This window comes from Panthera onca, chromosome D4 (assembly GCF_046562875.1).
Source record: "Panthera onca isolate mPanOnc1 chromosome D4, mPanOnc1 haplotype 2, whole genome shotgun sequence".
Classification (NCBI taxonomy): Eukaryota; Metazoa; Chordata; class Mammalia; order Carnivora; family Felidae; genus Panthera; species Panthera onca.
In genome coordinates, this window is record NC_138351.1 from 74768020 (window position 1) to 74782616 (window position 14597).

General features: G+C 51.3%; 1 protein-coding gene across 1 annotated transcript; it reads right to left on the reverse strand.

The window, feature by feature from the left end:
• Positions 1-514: 514 nt before the first annotated feature.
• AMBP (alpha-1-microglobulin/bikunin precursor) lies at positions 515-14586 on the reverse strand. Its single transcript, XM_060608914.3, has 10 exons — positions 14351-14586; positions 12935-13077; positions 11164-11240; positions 10217-10333; positions 9649-9750; positions 8844-8890; positions 3065-3146; positions 1829-1996; positions 1336-1509; positions 515-665 (listed from the first exon to the last, which is right to left on the reverse strand). The coding sequence occupies exons 1-10, from the start codon at positions 14465-14467 to the stop codon at positions 634-636; spliced, it is 1059 nt and encodes a 352-aa protein (XP_060464897.1). The 5' UTR covers positions 14468-14586; the 3' UTR covers positions 515-633.
• Between the last annotated feature and the right edge of the window lie 11 nt (positions 14587-14597).

Consider the following 14597-nt stretch of genomic DNA (forward strand, 5'->3'; position numbering starts at 1 on the left):
GAGTGACGATCCCAGGAGACAGGACCTCCAGGGCCTCGTGGAGAAGCAGCCCGAGGCTCTCTGGCCCCTGGCAGCTCGTGCTGGGGACGTGGCTGCGGCCACATGGTTGTGGCGTGGGTGTTGGTGCCGCAAAGGGCAGGGGTTGTTGCTTCAGGCACGGTGGGCCGGTGGCCGTGACCCGCCTGGCACCTGGGCAAAGAGGGCACGGTCCCCTCTTCTGAACCCTATTCGAACCTCACCCACAAACAAGTCCCCAGAGGTGTTTCTTCTCTCCTTTTCTGGGTTTGTTAAAACGACAGGCCCATTTGATAGTGTTGTGGAGTAAGCAGAACTGAGATTTGGGTCTCAATCTGCACAGCCAATTTCATGGCCCGAGGACAGTTCTATTACACTTCCAACACGCTTTTCACTTCCGGGGAAAGCTGGGGTAACTCCCGCCTGCCCCGGCTTTGTCTCCCCCTCTCCCTGCTACCCCTTACGCTTTATCGTGACAATGAACAGTCACGACGTGGAGTTTCAGGAGTCCACAATTTCATTTTTATTTGAACCCGGGTCACCCGGCCCGGCCTGACGTGGGGCACCGGAACAGACACGGCCCGCACCCTCCCCGCCACCGTGTGGCCTGCGGGCCGATCAGCTGGCGATGGGCAGCAGCTCCTCGTCACCTGTGGACACAGAGAAGCTCGGCAGGTAGGTGTGGGACTCGCCCAGGGCGTCTGTGGATGGGGACAGTCGGGATGGGGACGCCTCACGGAGGAGGGAAGGCAGCTTGGGCTGACTTGGGACCTGAGCTTGAGGCCAGAAACTGCTGCCTGCTTGCTGCATGACCTGGTGTCTCCAAAGCGCATCCCACAGAATGATCTGGTCTTTGGCCTCTTCTCCCAGTGGGGAGACACGGCACAGAAATCAAATGGCTGCTGTTCCCCTGGCATGCTATTACTGTGGTCATCACAGCATGACCATCAGGACCAGTGACGGCTGCCGTCAGCCGAGCCCTCACCGTCCAGGCACTGTGAGATCCGAGTGGGTACTTTTGTCCCATTTTACAGAAGAAAACAAAATGAGGCTCAAACTGGTACTCGCCCAATGTGGCCAGCCCGAACGTGGCAGCCCCAGAAGCAGAGGCCGTCTCTGCCAGGCTCAGGTCTGGCCTGTGCCTCCCTGGCGCCCCGTCCCAGCTGGGGTAAGGGTTTAGCCCCACTTTACAGATGGGGAACAGGCCCAGAGAGCGGATGGGCCGGTCATCTGGTGGAGTCTAGAACTCACCTCTCCGGACCCCCACTCCCTACCAGGGCTCTCCCGCCTGGACCCAGTAGCACCCACGGGTCCTCCTACCGTTGCCAGGGACACCACAGTACTCCCTGCACTCCTTCTCTGAGTAGAACTTGTTGCCGTTGCCTTGGCAGCCGCCATAGGTGAAGAGGACGCATTTCCCCTGGACGGCATCGAATGCCCAGAGCTGGCTGTAGCCTCGGCAGGGGCCGGTCACTATGGGGAGGTTGCAGGCCGCTGTGGGGAAGGGGGGGCGCGGAGCGTCAGTCCTTCTGCGCGGCCGACCCGGGACACCCGGCAAAGGGCCTGAACCAGGTTGCCCTGCTCGTCCAGAGCACTTGGTTCCTCCGGACTGGGAAGCTGGGACCCATGGAAACCAGTCACTTGCCTGGGGCACCCAAATCCAGATGTGCACTTCCTGTGACTTCAGGAAGCTTGCCCCAGAATTCTACCCCTGGAACCTCCTCTCTCAGCTCCCTGTTCACCCGGCAGGTGTCTTGTTGGGAGGACAGGGTGTGGGGTGCAGCATGCATGGAGGTGAGGGGCCCGTGCTCACCCACGGTTCGGCAGGTCTGCAGACACTCCTTCTCTGAGGCGAAGTTGTTGCCGTTGCCCAGGCAGCCGCCATAATGGAAGGTCTCACAGGCCATGGATGAGCCATTATAGAAATACCTCGTGACCATCCCCAGGCAAGGGCCTTCTGCGTGGCCCAGCTGGCAGGCATCTGGAGAGGGGCAGAACAGCAGCTCTTACTGAGTGCTTCCTGTATACCTGTCACCGGGCTGGACGCTTAACATGCACCATCTAGTTTAGTTTTCCCCTCCACACTCACCGGAAGGATTGTCAACTCATTTTTATAGACGAGGAAATTGAGAGGTAAAGGGACCTGCCCAGGATCACAGAGTGCTGAGATTCAAAACCCCGTGGGCTCCAAAATCCGTGCCCATTCCACGCCATAACCCAGCGACCCACTGGCCCACCGTCCCGTGTTGGTCTTGTCCATCCAGGGACTCTAATAATAGCAGGTGGCAGTGCACTCAGCGACAGCAGCCGTGCCGGCCTGACCTCTCCCCTTTAGTCCCACACCCATGCCTTTTCTTCCGCTGCTCCGGCCCCTGGAGGACCTTCCTCCATAGACCCCTGCCTGGATACCTGGACACCGCACGAATTCCCCTTCATCCAGGAAGTCCTCCTAGATCCCCTGACTCCTCCCTCCTCTGAGCTCCCCCACCCCCTTAGCTGACCCTGCCTTTTGGGTCCATCAGCTTCTCTGCCTGCCTCCCCTACCAGACCACAAGTTCGGAAAAGGCACGGGTTTGTCTGGATGACCCCCAGGACCCAGCACAGGGTGGAGCAGGGCTGAGCGTTTGCTGAGCAAGCTGGAGGGTGAGTCATTCGTGAACACTGTCCACCACGCAGGGCAACCTCACGTCCTGCTCCAACTTGCTCCCACAGAAGCCCTGATCGTGAGCACAGCAGGCTGTTATCCGCTGCAGAGAGGAGGAAACGTAGGCTAGGAGGCCACACAGTGGTACAGACAGGGCCAGAACGCGCTTCTCATCATGGAGCGGAGAGTTCCTGAGCCCAGGGGCCACACCTTATGTTCCTCTCTCTCCCCTCACGACCCCTGGCACCACGCAGAGGCCTTGATTTGCCTTTCCTCGTCCCAGTCCTTGACCAACAGACAAATAAGAAAGACTTCGTGGTGGTGAGGGCAGCTTGTGTGAGCCACCCATGGGCCCTTCCTCTCTGCAGTGTGACAGAAGCGGGTGGAAAGGTGAGTGGTCATTACCTTCCTTCTTGCTGAAATCAGTTGCTAGCGGCCCGGCCCCTGATCCTTCCTCTTCCTGGGGCAGCACAGCCCGCCGGGCTCTCTGGGGTGGAGAGAAAGAGAAGCTGTTGTGGGGACCTTGCCACTATTGGTCACCTGTACCCCTGGAATATATAAAAACCATTTGCTTTGGGAATCAGGGTGCAGACAGAAGCAGAGTTACTACACTGGTTAATGGACTGGTTTTCCCAAAAGTATCAACCTGAATCCCAGAATGGGCATCACAAGATAGGTTTCTAGTCTGAAAGGAAAATCAGAACCATGGAGTAGAACAACACCCCTGTATCCAAATTCTAGTTGAAATGCCCAAAGGAATAAAATAGTGAGGGAAAAGGGGCGCCTGGATGGCTCAGTCGGTTAAGCGTCCGACTTCAGCTCAGGTCACGATCTCGCGGTCCGTGAGTTCCAGCCCCGCGTCAGACTCTGGGCTGATGGCTCAGAGCCTGGAGCCTGCTTCCAATTCTGTGTCTCCCTCTCTCTCTGCCCCTCCCCCGTTCATGCTCTGTCTCTCTCTGTTCCAAAAATAAATAAACGTTAAATAAAAAAAATTAAAAAAAAAATAGTGAGGGGGAAAAAAATCATCTGAATTGGAAACCAGGGAAGAGCAGCATTTCCGTGCCAGAAACTTGAAGGTGTTTCTACACGGTGGAGTGTGGGTGTGAATGATTTGCAGGAAGGGCTGACCAGACTATCATTGTCAGTCGCTTGCAAAGGAAAAGCCACCCAGAAGGTATGGAGAAGGGACCCCAGACTGACCCTGACACTCTCAGCTGTGGTGGTGGGGAGTGGTGGGGACTAAAGAGCGGGGCAGGCTGCCAAAGCTGGCAAAAGGCTAAGTGTAGAGTCCCCTGAGGCAGGATCCCAAGGCCATTAAAAAAGGGATGAGCAGGGAAACTGCCAGCCAGCAGGGATGGGAGAGACTAGAATCTGAAAAAGTAAATCTGTGGTAACTTTCAATGTTCTCCTTTTAAGGTGCAACTAAAGCTATGATCAGGGACTCCCAACTGTCTCTCAAGCTGGTTGCACATAGGCCTTCTTCTTTGGTGAGGATGAAGGAAGAGAGAAAAAATCATGGCACAATTGAAATAATGCAGCTGCTCAGGAGAAATACCTCCATCACACGCAGGATGACAGCAGGAAACAGGAGAAAACTTAAACCATCAATGAATTCATGATGACACTGCGTCAATATCCCAGGGGCCAACGGTTATGGAAATGAATAGAATGAAAGAAGGAAGTTACTGGAGATGGGAAAGATTTTGTTTAATTTAACCATACCGTAGAGAATAAACTGGCTAAATGATCATAAGAAATACATTCACATAGTAGAAATTCTAGAAGGAGAGGCAATCGATATAGAAATAATAGAAGAAAACTTTTCTGAGTTGAAGAAAGACTTGAGTTGTCCAATTATAAATTGGGGTCAAAGGGAATGAGGTAAAATTAATGAAGAGCCCCACGTGGACACTTCCTAGAGACAAAGGATAAAGAGCCTAACGGACCGTGTAGTAAACAGCAGCATTAAATGACAGAATCTGCAGAGCAACATCTGAAGTTTATAAGAGAGAAAAGACTCCGTACTCATCTAAGCTGTTGACCATGTGATAAACACATTTTCAAACACGCAGGGATCCAGTAGTTTGCCACCCATGTGTTTATTCAGAAAAAATAAAAATAAAAAACTACTTATAGAAATATTCCAGGGCACCTGGCTGGCTCAGTCAGTGGACCATGTGACTCTTAATCTTTGGGTTGTGAGTTCGAGCCCCATGTGGGGTACAGAGAGTACTTAAAAATAAAATCTTAAACCTACAAAAATATTCCCACCAACTGAGAGAGGAATCTAAGTACAAAAAAAAAAAAAAAATGGATGATGCAATAGCAAGAAATTATGATAAACTATAAAGCCAATAAAACAGAGTTGAGGTTAAATGGTTGTTCCAATGGTCACATGATGTAAATGTTAAAAGTCATTCTCAGAACAAAAGATGGAGGGGTGCCTCGGTGTCTCAGTCGGTTAAGCGTCCGACTTCGGCTCAGGTCATGATCTCACAGCGCGTGAGTTCGAGCCCGTGTCAGCCTCTGTGCTGACAGCTCGGAGCCTGGAGCCTGCTGTGGATTCTGTGTCTCCCTCTCTCTCTGCCCCTCCCCCCACTCACAGTCTGTCTGTCTCTACCTCAAGAATCAACATTAAAAAAAAATTTTAACAAAAGGTGGAAAATATAAATGTCAACCTCAGATTACATCCACAAAACCAGACATGTGGGAAGCCTGGAAAGAAGAAATGGAAAGTGTGCTCCAGTTTTCTTTTCTGCAAGGGCAGACACCACTTATGGTTTCATGCTTGACAGTGATAAAGAAATACAGATTCCGTCGAGATGGGGATGAAGATGGAAGATCCAAATTTCCCTCAAGATTGACTTTTCCAATTCCTAACAGCAAGAAAATGAATTCAGAATATCAATCTCCAAATGTTCATCAGCATGGCTCAGTCAAGGAAAGGGGCATAGTTGAAAGCAAAAAGTAAAACGGTTGATCAAGGAAAGAAATCAAGTATTTTGGAGCTGAACAGGATGGTCAACTCCTAACTCTGCCCTCTAACTCCCAAGTCATTCAATTTCTGATTATTCTCCCTAAGACTCCCGAATCCTGAGAGAAGGAAATTGAGGGACCTTTTCTTTTTCCTCTTCTGACAGAGAAGTAGTGAAGACAACTTCTGGGAAGAAAAGAGGAAACAGACTAGAGGCCTTCTCTCTCTAAGTGAAGGTTCTGGGACTACACGATCTAATGCACCAGGGGTATTGACATGGGGCGGACAGATATCACTGCCCTGACCAGGTGGAATGAACCCCACGTAGTTCTTCAAAAGAGAAAGCAAGGAAGGGTATTCCAGCCAAGACGGCATGCCTTAGGAAAGCTCTTCCACCCCTGCTCCTTCCCACCCTTTCCTTGGACTTCAGAAAAGTCGATGGAACACAAAATACCCAGACCTTAGACTACATTTGGGTAGGAGGGGGCTCAGCTCAATTTTATTGGGGGAAATGACCAAGGAATAAATGAAACCCCCCACCCCACCATATCACAGCAGACAGGCTCAAACTGAGCAGGAACAAGATAAAAAGAAATGGCACAGAGACTATCCAGACCCATTTCTGAGATGAAGGAGTAAATAGGCTGCACTATAGAAAGAGCCCGACTCCTGTCATGAAAGAGCCCGGCTCCTGTCATGAACTGCCTAGACCTCCCCTGAGGAGTGGGCTTACATTCCCAGCCTGAGCTGTCAGCCCCTGTTGGGACTGCCTCAGCTAAGGGGACCCCTCTCACTCAGGGTCATGCTTCCTCCCCCAGGCTGATCCCCAGAACATGATCAAAATCCGGGTATTAAGGCCCCACCCCTTGGCACCATCATGAGACAACTCCAAAGGTCCCCCCCCCCCAGTTCTAGAGCTCCCACAGGGTTGGCTGAGCCATCATGACCACATCACCGGTCCGCTTCTCCTGCCCAGTTCTTCCTTCACACCTGCTCTACAGGTGTTGATCTAGGAAACCCCACCTATGACACCAATGTAGAAGAAAATACAACTCAACAAGCTGAAGGAAATTCTTCAGTGGCCTCAAGCTATAAAATAAAATTGCTTAATGAAAACATATATTCATTAAAACAAGACTCAAAGACAAAGTGGTAAACAACAGAATACAATAAAAGACAAAATTCAGGCCTAGATATAAAAAATTGAGAACGAAGACAACATACATTCAGAGCTAGTGAATACGTCAGAAATAGCAAGGAACAGAATAGATGCTGCTAAATGGAATGACTGTCCCAGAAGAAAGACGAGTGAGAATCCCGGGAGAAGCCCAGTGAATACAGATGAAAGCAACTGAGAACACCTAGCATGTGTGGAAGACAAAGATGCTCCAGGATGAGAGAACAAGTGTTCCCAAAGTAGCAAAACCCCACAGAAAAATGTAATCTGTGGATGGGAAGGGCACACTGAATTCCAGGAAATTCTGGCATGGAATTCTCAACACCAAGACATGTCCTTGTTAAGATACTGACTGTGGAGTGTTCTGGCTGACTCGGTCAGTAGAGCATGTGACTCTTGATCTCAGGATCGTGAGTGCACGCCCCACATTGGGCTTAAAGCTTACTTTAAAAAATTGAAAAAAAAAAAAAAGATACAGAGTTCAAGGATAAAGTTTGTCCTGGCATCTGGGCAGAAGAAACAAATTGCTTACAAGGAGAAGAAACAGCAGGCTGGCCTCAGGCTTTCCCAGAGTGATGATTAGCTCTTGAGAACAACAGAGCGGTGCAGACAACATTCCGAGGGAAAGGAAACATGACCCAAGAATGTGACGCCCAAGCAAAATGCCATTCAAGTATGAAGGAAATGGGCAGACTTTTCTCAAACGGAAGAATCCAAGGATTAAAACACCCATGAACCCGCCTTGTAAACACCACTTGGTGAAGGCACTAATGAAGAGATTGATAGAAATAAGTAACTCAGGAATGGAGACACTGTGGTTATATTCACCAAGAGTGAGTGTAGAATCCATTCCAGAACTTTTACTAAGTGACTGGGAAAGATGGCGACAGATGCTTATTTGAAGTTCAAAAAGTCCAACCGCGTTGTTTTTTTCTTAATTCAAATAAAACTACAAAGAATGCTTTTTAAAGCTCAAAATAACATCTGCGATATCATCCCATTTAATAACAGAATCTGTGCAGAAATCTGTGCATTCCTTCTATCTGTCCTTCCCTCCACATGTGCACGTGCCGAAATTGCTGGATTAATGTGAATATTGGTAGTTTTTGGGTGGTGGCATTTTTTTAAACTCTTACTCTGTATCCTTTTCAGCATGATTTTAATTCTTTATTTTCATTTATTTATCTTATTTTTATCTTTTTTAATTTTAATTCCGTATAATGAGCACATGTTGGTTTTCGTAAAATCAATGATAATTTTTCTTTAAAAACACAGAAGCAAACAATGTTAACAGTGCTGATTCTATGTAGGAATAAGGACACTCTTTTCTTACTTTCTTGTATTTTAAAAAAATTTTTGAGACTATGTTTCTAATATATTTATAATATATATTTGTTCAGAAACATAGCCTTGAAAATTTATACATGTATACACGCATGTATATGCACACACACGTTGGCAGAATAAATCCGGATATATAATTTCCAAATAATCACAGAAAAAAAAAAAAAAAACGAAGAAAGCTTAATCGATATGGTAAAGGCAGGAAAATAAAGCAGAAGAGTAAGGAAGCCCAAAACATCAAAAGGCAGAATAGTAGATAGAGGAGGTGATTGAGAAGCTGCCTGCTCTCAAGTTTGCTGGTTTTTTGGAGATCAATTGACTTTGTCTTTTATTTCTTAAGTATTGGGTATCATCATTTCGTTATTGAGTATTTCACTGGCTTTAGGCACTATGCTAAGAATTTTTCCAATATGTCACTGAATTCTAGCCCATGGAAGGTAAGTGTAACTACCCCATTTCACAGATGAGGAAAAGTGAGGTCTGGATAGGACAGCAACTGGCCCAGATGGTAGATCTGAGATTGAGCCCTGCGGGGGGCGGGGGGAGGGTTCTGACTTCAAGACCCCATGCCTTCCACTGCCTTCTCTCAACCTCTCTCAATGACCCCACCCACCACCACAGGGGGACCTAAGCAAGGGCAGCAAAAATCAAGCAGGCAGGGTGGGGATGGGGTGGGAAAAAGTGCTCACCGTGAGTGGAGAGGGCTCTGGTTCCTGCTCCCCAGGGACACACTCACCTAGGCCAGGACAGAAGAGAGAGGTGGGTAAGAGGGCCAAGACCCAGAGAGGGCTTTGTTTCTTTCATAATGCTAATGACTGCGTGCCAGGGGGCACTCCGCTGGGAACTGTCTTCTGCATTAGCCCGCTTCATGAATGGCTCCACTCACGTGGCCTGCTGAAGGTCATTCGTTGGAAAAGCGACAAGCTGGTGGCCGCACCATCGTCGCCAGCAGCACCATCGAAGAACAGCAATGGCTAACACTTACTGAGCACTTACTAGACACTGGGCACAGCGCTATCGTATTTAAAGGCTTCCTCTCACTGACTTCCCACAGCAACGTATAAGAGAGGCAGTGTGATGCCCCATTTTACAGATGAGGAAAATAAGGCCCCGGAAGGTTGACTAGCCAGAAGCCACACAGCTCAACTTGAATTTCGGTACTCTACCTCGAGCCCATACTCTTGACCCCAATACTGGATTGCCTTCTGCGAGCTGCCTGTGGATTCTGGCTCTAACCTCAGTTTAACAGGTGGCACGAGGCTGAATGCTGAATTGGTTCTAGTCTCAGCTCCACCAAGCACATTTGCTGTGTGACCTGGAACAAATCTGGGGGCCCCGGCTACCTTCTCTATAAAGAGGGGAGGGGGACTATAATCCTACGTATCTCAGAGGGTTACAGGAAAGACCCAGGGCCTGGGAAGATGCTCTCTGAGGACCGTGAAGGATGAGGAGGAGACAGAAAGGTGGGGTGGGGCGGGGCGGGGTCGCATTTACCTTTGTCGGCCATCGTGAAGATGGAGTCCTCGGGGATGCCCACACCCAAGGCGACCTCCCTGAACTCCTCCAGCAGGCTTTCTCGAAGCTGTGGCTGTCGCCCTGCAATGGGAAGCAGAGACGACGCCTCGAACCCCAGGTGCCTAGGCTAGCAAGACGTGGGATTATTTTGCCCAGTGATTGTCATTTAGGAGCTGGAAGCTATCAGCCCAGTGTGATCTCCTCAATACACTTGTGGAAAGATTGGCTCCACAAGGAGAAGAGGTGTCCCTCCCAGACTCCCTCCGACCCCAGGTCTCCCAAATCCCCACGCGTGGTTTTTTCTGCTGGTTCTGTTACAGACCCGGAAACTCTGGAATTAAAAACCAAAAGAAAAGGATTCTACCTCAGACGGGAGACTGAGCTCTGCCTCCTCCAGGGGGAGTAAATGTTTCCACCTTTCCCACAACTACGGTTTTATCAGAAGGATGGAGCAGAACTCCCGACTCCTCCCCACTCCACTGTCCCTAAATCACTGGCCTCCTCCCGCCCCCAACTCCTGTGGACTTATCTAGCTCCACGCCGTTACCATAGAGCTTGGCGGTAATGGTGGGCCCATGGTGGTGGCTGAATTTCTTGGTCAGAAGGATGGCGTACTCGTCATAGTTGGTGTGGACCACATAGGACTCCATGGTGATGTTCCATCCTGCATGGGGGATGCAGGAGGCCAAAGGCATCGGTTGTCAGAAGGCTCCTCTAGCCTGAATTCCTTCACCTATTCACCCGTACATCATCTGTTCATCCATCCTTCTATCTATCCATCCATCTCCTCCATATATTTATCATTAATTCATCCACCATCATCCCATCCATCCATCCTTTCCATACGTCAAACCATTTCCTTCCTTCTTTCCTTCCCTTCTACCTCCCTTCCCTTCTCTCCCCCCTTCTTTCCTCCACCCATTAACCCATCGATTTATCTGTTAGATGACTGATGAACTCACTTATCTGCCATCCATATATGCGCTCGTTTACCAATCATTTGCTTATTTTCTCATTTATTTATTCACACATCCACCTACCCAAACATTCATAGGTTCCACTTCCAGCGCAGTTATTTGACACATAGAGCATAGTCAATAAACATCTGCTGGGTGAATGAATAAATTGACGTCCAGAAGGAATAAATTCCTTCTGTGACAGCACCACGCACCCCGCACATGGTAGATGTTCAGCATAATTTTCATCAACTGATTGCAGATGGCCACCATGAATGCTGACGAACTCCTGATGTTATCCTCAGAATTCAGTGACACCCCTTTCATTCTGGATGCTCACGAGTGCACGAGAGAGAAGGCAGGAGAAGGGAAAGAGGAGGAATACATACAGAAAGCCCAGAGGACATCTCAGAAAAATGGGAGGGAAGGCTTTGGGGACACAGAGAGGTGAGGCAGAAGGAAAAACAGGTTAAGACGCCACAAGGTCTTTTTCGGCAAAGGGGAGAGAGCTGCGGAGGATGCCTCCAATTCAACTTACTAGGCTTATGATAGAGGAACTTTCCGTCAGTGTCTGTTTTCTCATAAGCCCCGGAGATCTCCTCGCAGGTGCCTCTCCTGGAGATGTACACACCAAAAGAAAGGTAACCGCTGGTAGAGACCGTGGTCCCCACACCCACTCTCCTGCGGGGTCCTCTTCCCATGTTTTTCTTTTGTAATTTGGGACGTAGCACTTCCAAACATCCTGTTTAATCCTCATGCCAGTCCTAGGAGACCCACGCACGTACAAGGGAACAGAGGGACAGAGGAAAAAGGGACTAATCTTGCCCCTTGGCAAAGCCAGCCCTAAACATCAACTTCCTGAACCAAATCTGCACATCAGACTGACACACGGGTAGGGGGGGAGTGATGAATGAATGCTTTAATTCCTTTATTACTCTGTGTCTCTCTGGCCCCAGGTCCCTCTGTGAAAGGGGGATAATGACACCTCAAATTGCCGTTGTCAGGATCCAAGAGGATACTATTAAACAGCTTTGGGGCGCCTGGGTGGCTCGGTCAGTTAAGCGCCCGACTTCAGCTCAGGTTGTGATCTTGCGGTTTGTGGGTTCGAGCCCCGCGTTAGGCTCTGTGCTGACAGCTCAGAGCCTGGAACCTGCTTTGGATTCTGGGTCTCCCTCTCTCTCTGCCCCTCCCCCATTTGCTCTCTGTCTCCCTCAAAAATAAACATCAAAAAAACCACAACAGCTTAGAGTAAGCACTATGCACATATTAGCTTTTGTTACAATGATTGTTATTTATCTTATCAACATTTATCGAGCAGCATCTATGTGCCAGGCACTGTGTGACAGGCTGAGGATACAGAGGAGGGCAAGATGGACTCTGTCCCCTCATGGACCTCAGGACTGAGCAGGGCCCATGGGCAGACCAGAGGCAGATGCAATCAGTGTGCCAAGTGGGGAGAAGCATGAGGTGCTCCAAGAGCACAAAGGAAGGTGTGTAACCTGAACCTTGGTGGGGGTGGGGGTGAGGGTGGCAGGCAGGGATGGCTTCCTGGAGGAAGTGACCTAGAACCTGAGTCCTAAAGGATCCATAGGAATTAGCCCAGAGACGTGGGGAGACGTTTCGCCAGTAGAAGGAACATCAGGTGCAAGAGGGTGGAGGGTTTCAGGAGCTGAAAGTCTACTTGGGTCGGTCACCGAATACCTGGTGAGTCCTGGGAGGGGCCTAGAAGGCCCCATTAATGGAGTTGAACTTTATTCCCAGGGCAATAGGGAGCTATGGAAAACTTTGAGCAGATGCGAGTTTTCAAGAGGTCTTTTGTTTGCTGGGTAAACGGTTGGAGATTAGAGGTGGGGAGAAGTGTAGAGACGGGGTGTCGTAGACAGCAAGGAGAGAAAGGCAGGTGGCTTGGCAGGGTGAGGATGGTAAAGAAGGGAGCAGAGGGCAGCTTGGAGGGATTTAGGAGGAGAATGGACAGGGCTTGACGGTGGACTGAACAGCCTGTGGCAGCAGAGAGAGGAGTCTCAATGCCTCCCTCCCACCCACGTTTCCAGGTTGGGTCCTGGGGGTTGGCAGGGCCCTGACTGAGCTAAGGGACACCGCAGGATCGAGTTGCAAACCAGGCTGCAAAATAGGCATGTATCAGGGCACTGCGTGGTAGAGGGCAGCGGAGGGCCCTGGAGCTCGGAGGCAAGGTCCCGGCTGGAGGTAGAGACCTAAGCTCTCCGGGACTGGGTGGCGACTGAAGCCGGGCGGGGGTGGCAGATGGGCCCTGGTCCCCCTCGCCCCTCCCACCCCATCCCTGTTCTCACCGCCAACGAGTGCTGGTCATGCCGATCTCCTTGTCCGTCGCCCCCTTGCCCAGCACCAGCGTGCTCATGGACATCCTGTCCATGAACTTCTTCAGCCACGGGCAGGTGGAGCCTATAGCCACGTGGAACCACTTCCCGTAGATCTAGGAGAGAGCCACAAGCTCCGAGGATCTGGATTCGCCTCAGAGCGCAGAGACGACTGGCCAGGCACCTGCTCCCTTCCCTCCTCTCTACGCTCCCTTCCCTCCCTCCAGTAGCTAACTGGAGGCCACGCAGCTTCGAGGACGGACGGGGCCTAACGGTGGCCCCACATTACCACAGCAAGCCTAGGAAGGGGGTGTGTGCACGGGGTCCCACGCTGCTTGGGGGGAAGGCCTTACCCTGTTTAGGCACAGGATCTGCGCTGCTCACGTGGATGAGGCACAAATCCCCGTGGTCATCGTCAACCACGGCCCCCAGAGCAGCAGTCCCGTCTTTCACTCCTCTGGGGACAGGGAGCTCGGCGCCTTGGAGGCAGCCCGTAGCTCGTGTTAGAAATGGTCTCCTTTCCTTGAACTAGTAATTCAGGACAAGCCTGCCGCCCCTTTCTCCCGCCCACAGGGCAAAGGGTGGAAAGAGCCCTCACACCCCTGAAGACCCCGGGGAGCCTCCTATGCTTCGCCACCCCAGATGACCCCAGGACCCTGCTCCTCCGGGCCCCTCCACCCACAACCCTTGCTTGTCTCTAGCATAGACAAAATCCACAGCCAGAAGGCTCTGAGAGCCCCTCATACCGATGCGGACACTGAGCCCTGGGTGGGCAAGGTCCTGTTCAAGGTCACCCGGTGACTGGGGACAGAACTGGGGTCGGAGAGTGGTCCTGGGGCTCCCCCACACAGCACTTAACAGCCGGCCCTCTTAATCCCACCGGCCCGATCTCCGTCCTGTTTCTCTGCTTCCCGTTACCCCTCACGTCTACCCTGTGCCACCCAGACCTCTGTCCACAGCCAGGCCCGTAAGGGCAGAGGGCCCAGGATGGTAACAGGGGTTGGGGGCAGGGGGGAGAAGGGGCCGAAAGGTGAAGGGCGGGGGGAGGGGGGCAGGAGGTCATGAAAAGTTAAGCCCTGTGAGGGGGCTGCAGGGGCAGCAGACAGCACGAAGCCTTTTCCAGGCTGGGTTATAACTGAAGCACGGATTCCCCTTGCGCCCCCAAGAAGGCAGGTTCACACGTGAGGGCATCTGACTCAGAGATCGTCAGACGAGAGGCCCAACGGAATGGCAGGTGCATAAAGTTGTAGTTTCGGTGAATCCCGGGCGGTCTGAGCAGGAAGGGCCCTTGGGGACCCAGCCCCCGAGTTTCGGCTTGGGAGACTGGCCCCCCTGCGAGGCCCACCTGCTCAGACACCCCGCCATCGCCGCCTGAGAGGCCAGACTTACCCTAGAGATGTCGAAGTTCTCTTGCACTTGGATGTCATCAGGTGGCGTCAGCACGGGGCTGGCACTCACCGCCAGGCAGGCAGTGAGCAGCAGAAACAGAGCCCTGAGGCTCCGCATGGTTCTGGGCTCTTCTGCCTCGGTGTCACTCACAAGCTCAGTCTGGGGACAGAGGAGCCACCGTGTCTCTGCCTGCAGCAGCTGTGAACTGACACTGGGGAGGGGGCCTGCAGCCTGTAGGTGACCTTGG